The 19,696-nt window shown below is 41.6% G+C and overlaps 1 protein-coding gene across 3 annotated transcripts in view; it reads left to right on the top strand.

Moving 5' to 3' along the window:
• Positions 1–19,696, top strand: part of IGSF3 (immunoglobulin superfamily member 3) — a 152,419-nt gene that overhangs the window by 650 nt on the left and 132,073 nt on the right. For all 3 annotated transcript variants that reach the window (XM_042459749.1, XM_042459751.1, XM_042459750.1), the window contains exon 2: positions 922–1,784. In XM_042459749.1, the coding sequence (XP_042315683.1) occupies positions 1,712–1,784 (73 nt within the window). In that variant the 5' untranslated portion in view covers positions 922–1,711. The remainder of the gene's footprint in view (positions 1–921; positions 1,785–19,696) is intronic.

Raw genomic sequence — 19,696 nt, forward strand, 5'->3', positions numbered from 1 at the left:
TAGAAATCCAGGCTCCTTAGTTAGGCTTCAGAGGGAAGGCATTCAAGGGAACAGGGAGGACCTGGCCAAAGAAAAGCTAGGAAGGCTCACAGAAAGGGAAATGCATGCCTCTTAGGCTCAAAAAGGAGGACATTCGAGGGAAAAAGGAGGACATGGCCAAAGAAAGACTAGAAGCACTCACAGAAATATAAATTCATGATTCTTAGTCAGGTTTCAAATGGAGGACATTCAAGGGAAAAATGGAGGACACGGCCAAAGAAAAGCTAGAAACACTCATGTAAATTCATGGCTTTTTAGTCAAGCTCAAAAAGGGAGGACATGGCTAAAGAAGAGCTAGAAACATTCACAGAAGTGTAAATTCATGCTTCCTCGGCTCAAAAAGGAGGACATTGGAGGAAAAAGGGAGGACATGGGCAAAGAAGAGCTAGAAACCCTCATAGAAACATAAATTCAGGCATCTTAGTCAGGCTGGAAAATGGAGGACATGACCAAATGAAAGCTAAAAGCACTCACAGAAATGTGGCGAGTTCATGCTTCTCAGGTCATGCTCAGAATGGAGGGCGTTTTGGAATTCCTCCTGGACTTAGCAGGTGGAAGTGGAGGACATGGCTGGGGAAAGAGGATGCCTGGTCACCTTGGGCCAACCCCTCCTTTGGGTCAGGAGGTCTTTCTTTCCCACAGTGTGCCGGAGACCTGTGCCATATAAGTGCCCATTGCCAACCATTCTTTCTTTGCTGGAAACTCTCCAGGGACCCGACTGGCATCAGCCCTTTTAGACCACCACTTGGGAGAAGCATGACTTTAGATGCCCCATTCCTTCTATATTTTGTGCCCGGAGGTCCCAGGGCCAGGGAGGGCACTCACAGTGAATTTTGTTCCTTGTTTCTTAAGTTTTGATGTCCTTTTTCTCTCCCCATGTAGAACGAGGCAGACCTGAGCGGCAGGCACCTGACCATGGAGCCCAGGTGGAACAGAACCAGCTGCTGAAGGGGCGACCCAGCTTGGCTGGCTGACTTGCCTTCCCCATCCTTGAAGTGAAGCAAGCCGAGGAAACCCATCTTTCCCTCCAGAGCCCTGACTGTAGTCGCTCCAAGGCAGGAGTGATCACAGAGCTCTGCCTCGCCAGGGAACCATACGGAGCTGATTTGCTTATTCTGACACACTTCAGATTTTCAAGAAAGACACTTACTCCTTGCCCAGAGCGGACACATGAACAATCTCTGGGACCGTTTTTATTGAGGTTGTCGTTTTTCTTTTCTTTTTAACCACAAAGTGATTCTTTTTTTAAAATTGAGAACGGATATTGATGAACGGATTTTCCTGCTCCTTTTTACTTCTTGGGAAGGCTGATCAGGAAAGGGACCGTACCCTCCTGACTGTCTTGTAGAAGCTGGAGTGCAAGAAATCAAAGTAGACACTGCACAACATGATGTGTCAGGCTTTGGAAAGGCAACCGTGTCTGCTTGCAAAAACCATTTAGCATCTGAGGGTGCTTTCACACCTCCCACTAAGCCTGTCCTTCACAACTACTACTACTACTGCTATTCTTATCTTTTTTGGGGGAAAAAAGAAATCCTTTTGGTTCTTTCCCAATACTTTTCCCCTTGAGTTTCTACTCTTATCAAAATATTCTTTTTTGGAAATATAAAACCAGTTGGTGTTTGACAGTTGAAGATAAAAGAAGAAGCAAGAGAGAAAGTGAGGAAGAGTGATGTCCTTTTATCTACACTCTTTTACAAAGATGAGGTGCCTTTTGCTGGAGCTGACATCTCTTCTGCTCCTGGGTAAGAACTGCCTATCACTGTCAACAATCTCTGGCTAGTTTTAACTTACATTAGCATTAACTTTCTTTTCAGCGGTGCTTATTTATATAGCAAGGGTGACTTTTATCATAGGTTGTTCAGATTTCTAAGGAGTGCTAGCTGGTATTTAATAATGTGAGGCTTCTTTTAATGCTGAGATCGGAGGAAGGAAGAAAAGAACGCAATTTGACTTTTTGTCATTAGCTGGCTTAATTATATTATGGCTGGTGTCTCAGGCAGTGTGCTATTGGTCCTTCTCAGCAAGCCTGTGAATATAGGTTGGTGTATATTGAAAGGAAGATATACAGTTGTCCCTCCTGATTCATGGACTTGGAGTCCGCGCTCTCACCTGTTCGTGGACAGCAAGCGAGGAGGGACAAAATGGTGTGCGTACTCGAGGGGCATGTGTGGTGGCGCGCTGCCATTGAAACCAATCGCAACTCCAATATTGGTGGTTTTTTCGGATTCGTGGGGTATATGTGTCCGGAACAGATCTCCTGCAAATTGTGAGGGATGACTGTAATTCCTTTTTGTGCTGCAAATAGAATTGTGTCTGGTTGTGAATCTGTCCTTGGGATACTGTGTGTGTATATGCCTTCAGGTTGCCTGTCAACTTATGGTGACCCCCATGAGTTTAATAGAGTTTTCTTAGGGAAGGAATATTCAGAAATGGTTTTGCTAGTTCCTTCATGTGAAATATAGTCTACAGCACTTAGTATTTGGTGGCAGTCTCACATCCAAGCACTAACCAGGATTGACCCTACTTAGCCTCAAAAATCAGACAGGATCTGGTGCCTTTAGGTATTTAGGCCAGCTATGATCACCAATGGCACCAAATTACTCTGAAAATATTGTAACAAGTCTACCATGTTGTCGTTGTTGTGTGCCTTCAAATCATTTTCAACTTATGGCAACCCTATTACAGGGTTTTCTTAGCAAGATTTATTCATAGGTTTCCATGAGGCTGAGAGCATATGACTTTTCCAAGATCACCCACAGTGTTTCATGGTCAAGCAGGGAATTGAACCAGAGTCATTGTCCAACACTCAGACCACTACACAACACTGAATCTCTCTAGGCAGTCTTAAATCCAGTCAGCAGGAAGAATTTGAATTTTGAAGGCAAGCAAAGACCCTGTGTAGCACACCAGACAATAACTTTCTGCTCATGTTCACTGCAGTTGGTTGCCTTTTTCTTTTTCTTTTCTTTTCTTTTCTTTCTTTCTTTCTTTCTTTTTCTTTTTTTTTCTTCTTTTTTTTTTGCAATTAAACAAGAGTGAAATTTATAGCATTGTAATGATTTATAGTTTTATTATGGCTTAAGCTTTGGTAGACTAGATGAGTGAAGTGGTATCTGGTCCGCAAATATGTGTATTTATGGGCTACAACATATTGAGTAATCTTTCAGGACTTTACAGTGCCATAGCAAACATATCTATTCAGAGGTAAAATCCATTGGGCATTCTGAATTTGACTGCCAAGTAAGTATGCAACAACAGTGCAGGTACATGCTTGGCTAAATTCCAACATAGGGAAATAATGCACACGCTTTCTGTACAATACTCTTCACTGCCTGTCATTGAGTGATTTATAGTGTTGCTTGTTTGTGATTTTGAGAATGGAGCAAGCTTGTTTTCTCCTGTTCCAGAGACTAGCAACTGGAGCAATGGATTCAAGCTACAGGAAAAGAGATTCCACCTAAACATTAGGAAGAACTTCCAGGTGATAAGAGCTGTGTGGAAAAGACTCCCTTGGAGTGTAATGGAGTCTTCTTCTTTGGAAGATTTTAAACAGAGGCTGGATGGCCATCTGTCAGGAGTGCTTTGATTGTGTAGTCCTGCATGGCAGGGAGGTTGAGCTGGATGGACCTTACGGTCTCTTCCAACTTATGATTCTATCAGTGCTATTTCTGAAACCCTGTATATGCAGTTCTAAGAAGCATATTGGGAACTTCCTGGATTCTACAGCACTGTAGTGTCCTTCTGCATGTTTAAGACGGACTGAAATCATCCCACGTGTCTTTGGCGGGATTCACATGCTTAGCCTGAAAATTACATGATTAGCATGTTAAATAAAATTGATGTTTGGGGAAAACAGAGCCTAACACATGGATGGGTGGGGTGGGGCTCATGAGATCCTCTTCCCCCACCACCCTAAAATAAACATTGATTAAAAAAAACCCTTCTGACTATTTAGCTGAAAGAAAGTCTGACAGCTGGTGTGTTTGTAATTGTAGGAATGATCTAATTTTAGCTCCAGCTAGAGTGAATCCATTGAAATAAATGAGACTCAGGTTTGTTGAATAACAAGACCCATTTATTGCAGTGAGGAAAACTGGATTTAGCCCACTGGCTTTAGGAAAGCCTCGCAGTCTGCTTCTTTTGTGCTCTTAGCTAATAAATATCTTCCCCAAAGCTACCCCTCAGCCAGCCTGAAAACACACTGATGCACACAGATGGTCTGATCAATTGTGTTATAAAAAGAAAATCTGTGCTTATTTGCAATAATGTTGTTAAAATGAATGATTTTTCTGGAAAAGACTTATTGGAAAACTACTTAGTTTGATCCGTAGCACTCATGACCTTATTCATCATAAGGAAGGACCTTTTTTAACAAAAGAAAAAAGAAAAAGAAAAAACCTAGCAACCCACAACATTCCAGCGTGGAGCATGTTGATTTGGAAGGAAGTCCCACTGATGTCAATGGGACTTTCTCCCATATAGGTGTATATAGTATCGCAGCCCCAGGCATAATCTTTCAAGCAAGTCTATTGTATTCTGATAGCTGACATGGATGAACTGGAATTGCTTATTCAGTAAACACAACAAGCTTGAGCGCTAAATCCTCTCGGCTTAAGGACAATATTATTGTGAGTAACGGATTCCTAATATGGTGTGAATGTTTCCCTATTCCTCCCCTTAACGCCAGTGCCTCAGCACAACAGTAGAGGGCTCTGTGTTACCAGAGGTGCTCCTTCCATCTTGTTAATAGAAGTAAAGATTTGACATTTTCCAAAAAAATATGAACATTAGCTCCAGTCTCCTGGCTTGATGCCAGCCTTCTAATTGTCTTTTCTCCAACTACTGTACTGCAAAAGCCATCCCTCCTCCCCAGATCCTTAGTCTTTAATCTCATGTCAAACTGTGTAGTTGAATCAAGTGTTTTTGTATAAATGTCAGATTATCCCCCCTCAACCAAAAGAGTAAATGCACTAGTGATCCGTGCATGATAGACCTGAGGGTTTTTTTCCCTGTCTTTCAATGCTGCTTAAGTTTTTCCAGGCGCTTTGGGTAGGCATGCAAAGCTGATGTTCCACCTCAGAAGTAGATCTGACAATGCCTTTAAGATCTTGTTATGTTTGGAGCCCTCGGGCTACTTAACATTCCTTCAGGTAGTAGATTGCCAAACTCATCTTGCTTTGTTTTACTAGAGAGTGTAAGGTGAGGTCAAAAGCTTTATCGTGTTCTATAACTCAGATTTTCTGAGTGAATGGTTCGGAAAGTCCGTTTTGTCCAAGGTGCTAATCATATGGCATAGAAACTTTGGACGAGTAACTTTCGATCTCATTATATATAATTCATGTTTTGTTACTGTTTCATAAGCATATTAGAATTGGCAGAAGTGAAACTGGAAATTCTGAAGGTGAGAGAGGATGAAACAGAATTCTGCTGTAATCATGAGTGAAATGGGGGGGCGGCAGAGGAACCCACAGAGCAGCGGATTGGAAAGCTTCATCTGGCGTGTGGGTGTTATACAGAGGGTACTGCTGAGTTTCTTTTCCTTGCACAGCAGTGCTCCAGTTCCAAGACTTTAAGCAAGTGGCACTTCATCATGCGGAGTATATAATAAGGCAAAATAGGGTAAAGTGTTGTAAATAACCCTTGTGCAGTAATGAGACTACTAATGCCTGTGCCAGCCGCTGCTAGGCCTGTGTGTACTTCAAAGATTTACTTGCTTCCTCCAAAGGTGCAAAGTCTGATGCTAATATCTGTAGCATAATATATAGGAAACAAAGCATAATAGGCTTAGGGAAAGTTATGGAACTCATTTTCCCCAGGCTGCTTTATGAATAGGTTTCCGCTTTCTTTTATAACAGCTTAGACTACCACCAGTGACTGAACACTGAAGAACTATAAATTGCATCATAAGCTAAAGAGAGTCTGTGGAAATCTCTGTAGGTTCCTCCTCTTTTCTTTCCCCATTCCCCTGCATCTTAAAGGTTGACTTGCTTTTGAAATCTTTAGGCAGCAGACACAGATTGGGGAACTCCTTCTTTGTTTCTGGATAGCTATTGTAATTCAGTGGAAGCTTTTGGACTTGGAGTTCAACTTATGGGGGCTTCCAGACGGCCCTTGGACGTCCGAGGAACGTACCATTAAAAAAAGGGGCGTCTCTTTTAGACCCCCGGGGCGAAACGGAACTCCGTCCGTACAGATGGCGCCGGCCTTCTAAATGGCGGCGCCATCTTTACGCATCGGACGCACAGCGCCAGAAACGCGTCGCGCGCTGCTGACGTAGCGAGCGCGCCCTGCGCCTCGCTACGTCGCAAAAACGCGACGCAGAAAGAAGAAAGCCATTTGAGCTTCTTTTTTCGGATCCGCGCGGAGTCGGGCCTCTATAGGCTCAGGCTCCCCCGCGGACCTTCTGGCGCGGCGGCAAGAAGCCGCAAAAGCGGGGGTGTAGCCCCCATAAGAATCTCACCTTGGATCTTCTACTACAGAGGCCCTCAGAGTAGAGTTTAGGTCTAAAGCTTCTATCAGACTGATACATCATGCCAGTGTAGGGGGGACTAGTTATAGGTAGGGAGGCCCAAACTCAATCGGCGGCCCCGCGGACAGTCACCTTTTGGGGCCCGTCACGGTCCGGTTTGGGGGCCCCCCACGCCTTGTTCCCCGGTTTTGGGGTCCGCTCCTCCTGCAGCCATAGCTGCTGCTGGCTAATGGCGGCGGCGGGCTGCGCAACCCACCTCCCCTCCTCCTCTTCTGGTGGGCTGGGCAGCGCCAACCCCACCTCTCCTCCGCTCCACCTTCCTCCTTCTCTCCTCGGCGACAGAAGCAGCCGCCGCCACCGCGTCAGGGCTTGCCCACCGCGCGCGGCACACGGGGCTCAAAACAAGAGCCGTCCCTCGCTTTGGCCAGCCAGCCATTGCCAGCTGGCCAAAGAGGAGGGCTCTCGGTGCGCGCCGCCCAGCCCACAGCAGGGGCCAGTGGCAGCGCGCGCGCCTGCACTCACTTCCCTCCCCGCGCACGCGGCCAGCCACCTAAGGAGGAGAGAGGAGGGGGAGAAGGATCCGGAGGAAGGGTGGCTTGAAGGGGCCAGGGCAAAGTGTGCCGGAGGAGGAGGAAGGATCCAAGGAGGGGTGCTTGAAGGGCCAGGGCAGAATTGGGCCGGAGGAGAGGAAGGATCCGTAGGAGGGTGCCTTGAAGGGGCCAGGGCAGAATTGGGGCAGAGAAGGAGGAGGAGGAAGGATCGGAGGAAGGGTGCCTTGAAGGGGCCAGGGCAGAATTGGGGCGAGAGGAGGAGGAAAGCGAGTCAGTGGCCATTAGGTCTGCCTTGGTTTTTTGGGGTTTTAAATTATTTTTAAAAATATAAAAACTTATTTTATTTTATTTATTAATTTTATTAGTGCTTTTTTATTTCATTAATTTTTATTATTGCTTGTTTTTATTTTATTTCATTAATTTATTATTGCTTCTTTTTATTTTATTCATTAATTTTTTATTGCTGTTTTATTTATTTCATTAATTTTTATTATTGCTTGTTTTATTTTATTTGATTTTTATTATTGCTTGTTTTATTTTTTCATTAATTTTTACTATTGCTGTGTTTATTTTATTTCATTAATTTTTATTATTGCTTGTTTTATTTTATTTCTTAATTTTTATTATTGCTTGTTTTATTTATATTTAATTTTATTATTGCTTGTTTTATTTTTAATTTTTATTATTGCTTGTTTAGTTTTATTACAATAATTTTTATATTGCTTGTTTATTTATTAATTTTATATGTGCTTGTTTATTTTAGTTCTTTTAATTGTATATTGCTTGTTTTATTTTATAATTTTTTATTATTGCTTGTTTTATTTTATTCTTTAATTTTTATTATTGCTTTTTATTTTATACATTAATTTTTATTATAAACATATACAACCCCTGCCTTGTTTTGTAATTTTTCTCCTATATTTTTTATTATTAAATATATGGAAGTGCATTTTTCTGTTGTATTATGGCACTTGTTGAATGCTAACAAGTCGGCCTTTCTGGACAATTATAGTGATGAGATGGGTGGGGTGTGGTGGTGGTTATATTGATATCAAACAAGCCTCTGAGGCACGGCCAATGTAAACTTGCTGTGATTTTACAAACCATGCGCAGTGAAGAAAAACCACAATCCTTGACCAAGTACAGTACACAACTTCTGAGAAGTAAAGTTGAACCCGAGGGCAAGTCCATTCTTCTGCCATCTGTCTAGGAATATGCCAAAATAAATCCTCTATTTTGAACAGGCTTAAAAAACAGCCATTTAATTAACATTTTTAAAAATCCTCAATTTTTTGCACGTCCTCCATTTTATAAAATGTGTCCTACATTGAAAATGTTGCCCCGACATGTTGCCCGGGTTTGGAGCTCCTGATTATGGGCAACCCTAGTTATAGGTAGTGTATAACTCCCTGTAAAATCAGCTCATTGGTAATGGTTCATTCCAGGCACAAATAAAGTGCTGGTCTTGATCTATAAAGTCCAGTAAGTTTGGGTCCAGACTATTTGAAAGATCTATTTCCTGATACAAACCCACCATACCGCTTTAAGATCTTCAGGGCAAGGCTTCTCTTGGCCCCTTCATCATCACATCTCATTGGAGGGAGCCTTCTCAGTAGTTTTCTCCCACCCTCTGGAACTGCTTTTCCCATGGGAGACTAGGACCCTCCTTTTCTGCTTACATTTGCCGGCATGCAAATACATTTTTGTTAAACAGGTTTTTTAATATATAAGTAAAGAGGCTTTCTATTGGGGGTGTTTATTTAACTTTTTAAACCTTTTGGTTGTTATAAAAAAATATTTTAATTGGTTTTATATGGGTGAGTTTAAATTGTTTTAAATTTTATTGTATTCTACTCTATATGCACTGTAGAAATGATGCAGCCTGACACACGCTTTAACTGCCATGGCGCAGTGCTATGCAATGCTGGGATTTGTAGTTTTGTGAGACATTTAGCTTTCACATCTGAGCACCCTGATGCCACAATAAACAACAAATCCCATGATCCATAGTATTGAGCCATGGCAATAAAGGGGTGTCAAACTGGATAATTTCTGCAGTGGGGATGTAGCCAATGGTAAAATCTAGATTCTAGAAGCCACGTTGGTTCCCACTGGAGCAAGGTGGCTATAAAGTAAGTAGTAAATAGGGACTGTGGGAGTTGAGGCAAATCCTACTGTTTGTTTGTATTATTACAATTTAACCAAGAGAGTAAAAAGGTGGCAAGTCCACACTAGATCTGTGCCCCTTTATTTTGGCAAATAAAAGCAGAAGTGGGAAGAATCCAAACTTGAATCACAGTACTATGGAAAGAGAGAGAATATTTCCTCCATTTTGCACAGCTGTGGACCCTACGCCTTTCCTTAAGAGTAAGAAATTGAAGATAGATCATGGATTTTCACCAGAAAATAGCCTAGTTAACTCTGTTGCGTGAAATGTTTAAATAGAGACCAGTGGGCAATGCTGTACAAAAAGCTGTTGGGCTTGATGCCACATTCGCTGGGGTAGAGGCAAAGGGCTGCCATGAAAGTGAAAAAAAGCTGAAAAAACCACTTTTTTAAACCGGAGAGAACATCTCTTAGTATTCTCTGGTCCGCCTCAAAAATTGCAGCCAACATCTGGCAGACCATAGAAATGCACTGAAGAAGCTACAAATGCCTAGAGAAATGTTTTCTATAGTAATCTCTAGGTCCCCAGTGTAACTGGTCAATTTATTGGCGAGTAGGACCTAGAGATTCCAGAGAGAAGTGTTAATCAAATTTGCAAATAATCAAATCTGCAAGTCAGAATCACAAATGTGGAAGGCCAACATATAGTAGAATCATAGATTGTTATACTTCATAAGATTAATGTTACTTTCGAAGAATCCTGCGAGATTGAACACTCAATTTACCTAAAATTATTGAGAAAGTAATTGTTCGTAATATCTTGCAAACTGGAGAATTGCTTTGTGGAATAGGGGAGTCTTTGCTAGTGCTCTTTCGTAAAATCATGATTAGAAGGCATAAAGATAAGTGTCCGTGTCTCAGCTGGTATGGCATGGCTGTGGTGTTTCATCAATGCCAGGTTCTTGGGAGCTTATTTATTTATTAAGATATTTATATCCGGCTGCTGACCACTGATGATCCATGCGCAGTGTACAGTAAAGTCAGTCTAACAAATCTGAAATAATGTAAATAAATAAATCGTTTTAAAAGGCTGAAAACATGTTAAAGAAGTAACAAATGAAAAGACAATTTTGAAGGGTTAAAATAGTTAAATGGATTGAAACCATGTGCATGGAAGGGTTTTTTAATAAATCCTTAAGACTCAAAACATTATAATAACTACAAGGCACCTAAACAACAGCGATGTTGGTGCCAAATCAGAATAAACCCCCAACAGACTTAAATCTTGAGTAACTGCATATCAAGTTTGGGGTCCAAGCACTTAGGACGTTGTCATTACCAGCAGTTTGAATTCAGACTGGAACCATATTGGTAACCAGTGTAATTCCTTGAATTAGTGTGATGTAGCGTTGTATGATTTTCCTGTCAGCAGCCTATATGCTGCATTTTACATTAGCTGAAGTTTCATATTCATCTCAAGAGAGCCCCCCTCCCCCAAGATATTCTTGAATTTTTACCCTTCCTTTCCTGGGATGGGCTGCAAGGCAGCACAAAAAGTGCATTGCAGTAGTCTGAGAAGTTGCCAGTTATGACTATTGTGGATATGTTATTCTAAGGGTAAATAGGGGCATATACCCTTGCACACGGTAGGTCTCCAAACAAGTCTTTTTTGTCTCTTGGTAAGTTATTCCTAGCCATAGGAGGTAGAACCAATCTGAGCTGACCCCAAATACTCAAGCCACAAAGCCCACCTTGGTCTCCAGTAACAAAGGTTAATGTACTGTAAGAGCTATGTACCTGCTTCTTCAAGGGATTGCAACCCCTCCCATGGCAGGTAGCTTACTCTCATTTTCTGGACTTGAGAATGACAAATCCAAAGAACCTTGTTCTCATCAGCTCCAGCATCAGTTTATTGGCCCTCACTAGCCTTACACGCATCCAAAAATTGACCAGCACCTGTACAGCCCCAATCAACTCTAACAACAAGGACAGCTAGAGCTTGGTATCAGCAAACATACCGATGGCACTGCAACCTTACCCTCTTATGACCTTTTTTATTGGCTTCATATAGATGAGAGACCAGATGGAAACCTGTGTGCGCCCACAGTTTAGTGGTCTATGCACATGGGAGCAAAATCACTGTGAAAAACAGTGCGAACTGAACTGGACTGAAAGGCTCTGGAAGCAAGCGGCAATGGTTGAGAAAACGGTTTTCAGTCAGAAAATCACAGAACAGACCAGTTCAAAGTTTTTTTCCACATTTTATTTAATGCCTCGTCTAGAAATCCGAAAGCATCCTAACTGGAAATTACGACCATAGTCTGGGAACACCAGAAGAGGTCCTTTGTAATGACCAAATACGTTTTAAAAATATTTTCTGGCACAGAATAGGACACTGCATCTGCATTTTAGAGTGACGCCCTACTGTATTTTTGCCGTTCACTGGGTATAGAAAAGTTCTGTGTCTTGCTTTTCCAAACTAGAAAAAAACTTTTATTTTTATATGCGGCTTATCTTTTAATCACACCTATGATGAGGGCTGGGTTTGTTGAATTCTTTGTTGAAATGTGAATGAAGACATATGCAATTCCTTCGATGGTGAGAGCTGCCACATTCATATTGGGTCTATGCCCTTACTAGCTCAGAAAACAACCAGAGGTAAACTGGCCAGGCAGGAAAGGGGATGGCAGTGCCTAGTTACAGGAGTCTTTTACTTTAAGGGGAGTGGTAAGCCCTCTGATTTTGGAAGCTAACCAGGTCAACCCTGGTTAGGACTTGGAGGGGAGACTGCAAGGAATCCCAGGTGCTGTAGGCTTATTTTAGAGGAAAGAACTGGCAAAACTACACTCTTGAGTTTCCTTGCCGAAGAAAACCCATGAAATTCATGGCACACATAGGTTAACAAGGACTTGCATATACACATAGCAAGGCCTTCATTTAAAAAGAACAACTCCCTGAACATACCATACTGGATGATTACCTATTATAGGTAAAGTGCTAGGGGCTGCCCGGTTCTTAGTGTTCCTGGCTGAGATGGTTTTTTTAGAATAGATCATTTCAGGGATTATGGGACAGACTGTTTTGGTTACTTTGGTAAAGACTGATTCTGGGAGCTGGGTAGTGGAATGTATAATAATAATAATAATAATAATAATAATAATAATAATTTGTATACCGCCCCTCTGGCAAACCAATCCGGGCGGTTAACAACATGAAAATATAAAATGAGACAATTAAAAACACTTTATCCCTCCCCCCCCTAAGACAAATAAACATATAACATATTAAAAACACAATATCAAGCATAAAAACAGCAATTAAACTAAAAACCCTGATATCCTCTGTTGAGCCTCAACCATCACTAAGATGGGGCCACGGGAGGAATGAGGGAATCAGGGAACCTGGGCCGGGATGGTTAATCTGGAAAGGTCTGCCAGAAGAGATCCGTCTTGACCGCTTTTTTAAAGCTGTCTAATGATGTTATCTGACGGATCTCATCTGGCAGGTCGTTCCAGAGTTTGGGGGCGACAGCAGAGAACGCCCTCTGGGAGGTCGCTGCAAGCCTAGATTTTATCACTTCTTGTTTTGTAAGACCTCTCAATGTTATCAAGTGTGATATCCTCCTGGCCATCTCCTCTGAGATGGAACTTGGAGTCACTATTTTAGTGATTCTGGTGTTCTTTGGAGTGGTGCTGGGGGAATTCCTATTTGACACCATGTCTTTAGGACTGTGGGGGTTTCTAAGCACCTGTGCTATTCAACATAAACCCAAACTGAAGAGGTTGTCCAGAGTGTGGTAGTTTAGTGCCACTAGTATGACAACCAACTCCATCTCCCCTTTCCATCTAATTCCAAGGAAAGTGTTTTGGGGATAAACCAGTGTCTGGTGTCAACACTGGACTGAACAAAACTGATGATTAATCCAGACAAGAGATTATCTTAGGTCATTTGAAAAGTGGATCAGGAAATGGGGATTCACCCTGTGCTGAATGGAATTACACTGTCATTGAAGTCTCAAGTCTATAGCATGGTTGTATTCTAGGACTCAGCCCTAAACCTGGAAGCTCAGGTGGCCAGGAGTAATTATGCAGAGTTAAAACTGCACCTGTTTCTGAAGATAGCAGATCTGGGCATGGTGAGGTATGCCTTGAGTACCTCTCATTTGGATTCCGTAATGAGCTGTATGTGGGTCTGCCTTTGGAAATTGTTCAGAGATATCAGTGGACACAAAACACTGCAGTCAGACTGCTGATTGGGATTGATTGAAGGAGACATATAACTTAAATATTACAACAGTTTCACGCTACTAATCTGTTCATGAGAACAATTCAAAGTGCTGATTATGATCTATAAAGCCCTAAATGACTTGGGCCTCAAATAACTGAGAAACCCTGTATCTTCCCATATGAGCCTGTCCAAGTTTTGAGATCATTGGGAGAAGACATTGTAGATTATCACACAGAACATAAGGATGGGAGCGAAGCAGATCACTCCCATCCTTTTGCTGTCCTTATCTTATGATTGCAGGAAAGATTATCACACACATCATACTTATTATCATGTTAATGAAGTAGAATTGTCCTGTCAGTTTTCATTAATGGAAATTTCCATTATTATTATTAGTAAAATTAGTGTTTATTGGTATATAGTACCATAAGTTTTGCACGGCACCTTACAGCATCATCAAAACAACATAAAACCTACCTATGGCGTACAATCTAAAATCAAGAAATATATAACATAGTAAATAGGTAATTTATCCCAATAAAATAGCAGTAAAACTATGATAATGCAGACAAGCACTATAACCTTAGTCTGAGTTATCAGAAATATCAAGTTGCAACCTGAAATGTTTCCATAAACAAAAAAGTCTTTAGTTTAGATTTAAAAGTAGCTTGAAAAGGAATAATCTGCAAATGTTTGGAGAGATGGTTCCAGGAATAAGAAACAGCAAGGGAGAAAGGGCGAATCCGAGCCCGGGAAGAAGAAACTCTTGGTTGGGTCAGGAGCCCAGAGCCCCTGGATCTCAGAACTTGGACTGAATGGTAAGGGGAGATAAGAACTGACAAATAAGGGGGGCGAGGGCAGACCATGCAGGGCTTTGAAGGTTAAAAGAAGCAGTTTATACTGAATCCTGAAATGAATGGGGAGTCAATGAAGAGATGACAATAGGGGGGGGGGGGGGACATGATCAAAATGGCTAGCCAGAAAGATAATCCTAGCAGCAGAATGTTGAATAGAAACCAGAGGACCCAAGTGGGACAAAGGAAGCTGTTAGTGAAAAATGGCAGGTCAATTCCACTTCATTGACAGGATTATGATGGGATACACACAACGCTGTCTGATAATCTTCATGCGATAAGGATGGCATAAGAATAGGATAATGATAGAATAAGCGTGACATCATCTGATAATCTTCATGCAATCGCGTCCCTCCCATCCTTTTCCCCATGTGATAACTCCGTTGTCTTGGTGTCACCATGATCAAAGGCACATTTGTTGAAGATACTTTGAGGGGGCCTACTTGGTGGCTGCTTCTAGGCTGGGGGAGTTTCTTCCATGGGAGGCTAAGGCGCATTAGAGACGCACCGAAGGGGCGTGTTAGGGTTGAGAAGCGGCGTGTTCCGGAAGGTCCTCAACCCCTAATACGGACCAAGTCCGTACAAAATGTCGGCGCCCGTCCACACGGGGGCCGCCATTTTGACATAGTGGACACGTGCATGACTAGCGCCTCGCAGCGCCACTTCTGGGGCCCAGAAAGAAGCGCCATTTCGGCGCTTCTTTCTTGTTGTGCCCAGGAACCGCGCAGTTTGGCTGCTGCGGTTCCCGGATGTAACAACCGGCGGCGGCGGCAGAGCGCCCTTCTTGGGCGCTCTGTAATGCGCCTAAGCTAGCTTTCTCTCTGTCCTTGTGCTGATAAGTAAAAACCTTTTTATTTAGATAAAGTTTGAGGTATTAATTGATCTGACAAAGTTTTTATAGTGTGTGTGTGTGTGCGCGCGCATGCGCTTTGTTTCTTTTTTTGCAGGCAAGGAAATCCCAGTCAGTAGTGGTTGGAAATTAGTAAAGAAAATGAGTTCTTTTCTGTATCTGATCTTTTGATGAATGATCAGTCGTAGAAAGTTTGTAGTGCAGAAGCTTCAGAAGATTTTCTTTTGATTGCTGTTGCCTGTTTCTGCAAGCTGAACCAAAGTATCTATACAAACAGTTGTGCTTGGGATGGGAACAGCAGAAGGTTATTCAGCCGAACAGCAAGCTAATGAAGCATAATTCATTCTGACATGCCTTCTATGGTGCAATGAAAACTCTGAAGTTGCCCAACTTTTAGACTGCAGACTCCTTTCTCCTGTTCCTTGTGCCAGACCTGTCTGCATTCTTTGGGAGGAGAATAAACATCCCAGACACCACTTCTTTGTCATGATTGACCTGCCTGCTTGCATCAAGGGCATATAGCATTTGCCTGACATGAATTGCAATAGTATGACTGCCTTTTCCTTTTACATTGCTAAACATATTATTGTTAGTGAAACTTGTTGGATGTATGCTTTGACTCTATGTTTGTATTGGCATGCTCCCCCCCCCCAGTTCCCACACTTTTAGTATTGTTGTTAACTGCCTTCAAAAGTCAAATTTGACTTAAAGCTAACCCATTAATGAGATACTTCCAAGTCACTCTTTCATTAACAGCTCTACTCAAACCTTGCAGATACTGTACATGTTCTTGGCTTCCTTGATTGAATCTATCCAACTGTAATGCAGTTTCCCTCTTTTCCTGCTACCTTCTACTTTTCCAAGCATTGTTGTCTTTTCTGGTCAGTCACATCTGCTCATGATATATGTCCAGAGTATGGCTGGCTCAATATAGTCACAATGACCTCTAGAGAGAATTTCAGTTTTATTTGCTCCAGACCCATTTGTTTGCCCTTTGGAATGCACTGCCCACAGAGCTCCGCTCGTCCACTACCCTGGCCCAATTTAGGAAGGACCTTAAAACCTTCCTATTCCAACAGGCATTCCCCGAGTAAATATCCTGTGGGCCTCCCTCCTCTTTCGTGGCCAAGAGGTTGGGCTTTGGGGCTTTTACTGTTGGTTTGTTTTTAATGTGTTTTTTATTGTAACAGTTTGTATTTTTAATATGTTGTAAGCCGCCCTGATCGGAGGAAGGGCGGCATATAAATAAAAATTTTATTATTATTATTATTATTTTTAGTAGTCCACAGTATCTTTAGAACCTTTCTCCAACATCACATTTCAAATTAGTTGCTTTTCTTCCTATCAGCTTTCTTCAGTGCTCATCTCTGGAGAGGCTTTATCAGCTGTTGACTATGACATATAGGAGAGCAGAATAAATGCTTCTTCAGCAAACCTGACATTACAGTTATTCTGAAGGGGAATAGTTTTCATTGTTATTTTGTTTTACTTCTTTGTGATGCTGTTAAATGAGTCCACTTTTGCTTTTAGTGACGCAGCCTACTTTCATTAATACAAGGATAAAGGTATTTCAGATACAGTGTACCCGCATTTATATGCAGGCACGCCTTACGCAGCTTTCAGCATATGCTGAAAGCCGCTCCGGAAGAAAGGCGAGCGCGACCCAGAAGGGGTAATGGCGTGTATGTGCTGCTGCGCCGCTACCTGCACACGCCCCATTCATTTAAATTTAACTTCAGTTTAACTTCGTGTTATTTCACGTTAACAGAGACACAATGTGATGAACTTTGGGCATTTCCGGGTTTTCTCTAATATAACGCTAGTTTAAATCCCGTTTTCCCACAGGATCTCGCTAGCGTGATATACTCCTTAGAATCTTTACATGAATGGATACTGGATGCAAACAAACCAGCGTAAACTGAATCAACATAAACAGAAGTTTAGTTCCTCCATTCTGTTTGTTGTTATTATTTAACGATCTCATCTGAAGAAGAAAGCTAGAGAAGTCAAAAGCTTGCTGTTTGAGGCATTGCTGAACTATAGGTTTGGGAGCGGGGGCTTCTGTTCACTATTCTGGATCTCATGAACAGAACCCCCACCCCCAAATCTACAGTCCAGCAATGGTTTGAATGTTGGACTAGGATTCCAGGAGATCAGGGTTGAATCCCTGCTCAGCCATAGGAACCCATTAGGTGAGTTTGGGCAAGCTACACATTCCTAGCCTCACAGGTAGGCAATGTCAAACCCCTGTGAACTAATCTTGTCAAGAACCCCCTCTGATAGATTCACCATAGGGTCACCATAAATCAGAAGCAACTTGAAGATACACAACAAAAACAACACTGCACAAATGAATGTCTTATTATATTTTAAAAAGCTAACTCACCTGCCCCAAATAATCCTGCCAATCTCTATTATGGGATATAGAAAAAAAGTTCCAATCCAAGTCACACTTTGCCTAGGACTAAGCATTGTTGAACACAGTTGGTCTTACCTTTGAGTAGGGTTGCTTTGTTAGTCAGCAGAAGAGCTGCAAAGTGAAGTACTGTACTGTACTCTTTCCTGTGTGAGAGACAGAAAGTAAGGTTAGTAAAGTGACTGGGAGATTAAACATAGCTATGCCTAGGCATCAACTGCTGTTGGAAAGATCTGCAGACCCAGTCTATTAGTGAGGACAATGCTGTGGAAGATTAAAGTACACATGTTCTGTGCTGCTATGAATTCATCTGTGCAGCTGAGGCACTATCAGTTTCCCAGCTGTTGCCAAATTGCTTGCAGCTGCATCAAAGTTAACAGACTTCTATGTAGGTTTGTTCATACAAATGCCTTTTGCGTTAACAAGCCTTTACCCTGCTTTTGTATACTTCTGTTCTCATGCACAACAGGGGCATAAAATCAGTTAAATGCTTAGTAATGTATAATATCTCTTGAGCAAAAGGAAAAACTGTGGTAGGATTTCTGAGAACCATTGTACTCCACACTGAAAAGAAGTTTTCTCCTGAGTTTAGTGCAACACAGGTAAAGGGAAATGTGGCCTAATGTCTACTTTCCTCTTTATTTAGGAAAAAACATCTCACACTTTCAACTTTCTTAGGCCTAGAAAGCAATATTTAGCTTCTACACAAAACAACATTCCTTAACGAGACTGTATATTTGTATATTTTTGAGAGGTTTTTTTATATACAGTAGCATATGGAAATAGGCATTATTACTTAAGGGACCCTGGTAAATCAAGAGGTAATGCATGCCTTTAATAAATAATAAAATCTTTTATTATACTGTTTTGTTATGCTATTTTATTATGCTGTTTTGTGGCAGAGCATTGTGTGGGTAGAGAAAGATCATAATTTTGTTCATTCCTGCAGAGCTTCCTCCTGTTCTCTCCTACTGCCACCATTTCACTTCTGTGTTTCTACTCCTACTTCCAACTTGTTTATTTCTGACACAGTCATGCACAAGAGTATTGCAAACACATTTCCAGTAGTTTTGGTAGAAGAAGGTATCCAGGAGGCATTGCATACATGTTCCATGGAGCTATATGTTTAGCAAGTGATTCAGTGGCTAGTCTGGTCCAGATGGCTTGTGCTAAGATATGATACTCTATACCTAAAACATGACCACCAGATGGTGTTCAATTTGTTATTGCAAATCTCTAAGGAGCAAGATGTCTTAATGTAATATTTCAAAACATACTGGGTGTATGTAGCCTGCTATATATTCGGTGCCCATAACAGATGTATTTTGTAGAGTTTTGCATATGCATGTCAGTGAACAGAACAAATTGATGCATAGGGTTTTCTTGGACAAAGAATACTTAGAAGTGGTTTTGCTAGTTCCTTTCTCTTAAGTATAGCTCACAGCACCTGATATTTGTTGGTAGTCTCCTGTCCAAGTATTAAGCAGAGCTGATCCTGCTTAGCTTCCAAGTTCAAATAAGATCTGGTGTCTTTAGGGTATTTAGGCCATAATAGATCTTACTGCTGGAAATATGGGCACCAAATTGTGTTGTGGATTGTTATACATGTTGATGCAACTATGACTTGCTAAGTCAAAGTGAGACACAGATGCTAGGATTTTGCAGTTCCACCCTTCCCATCATAACAGAGATTAAATAAACAGCATCCATGCAGTTTTCATCTGTGAAGTAGACTACTGTACATGTATTTCAGCCACCCAAGCTTATCTGTAAGAGACATTTTGGTATGTCTGGCACTGGATAGTCCAGTATCTTCCTCTATAGGTACATTTCTTCAGAAAACAAAGTTCTGGCTAAAAAAGAACGTAAAAGTTTAGATGTTCAGCACATGTATGGGCACGTCTCCATGATCCACACTGTTGTAGATCTTGGTATGACACACAGAAGAGAGTGAAGTTAGGAGTCATCCTCCCCATCTTTTTCTCTTTTAAATCTGGGGTGTAGGCTCAAGGAAATAACTGAAGATTTCTCTTTTCTCTTCATTTTAGCTCAATGTTAGGAAGAGCATTGTTTACATTATTAGTTTCTTGGGATGGAATATGGGTGAATTGAGAGTTCATGATTCTTAACCCTTTCAGCCTGTTAATACTGAAGTACAATGTATGACCAAATTATAAGGAA

This window comes from Sceloporus undulatus, chromosome 3, assembly GCF_019175285.1.
Source record: "Sceloporus undulatus isolate JIND9_A2432 ecotype Alabama chromosome 3, SceUnd_v1.1, whole genome shotgun sequence".
In the NCBI taxonomy this organism is placed as follows: Eukaryota; Metazoa; Chordata; class Lepidosauria; order Squamata; family Phrynosomatidae; genus Sceloporus; species Sceloporus undulatus.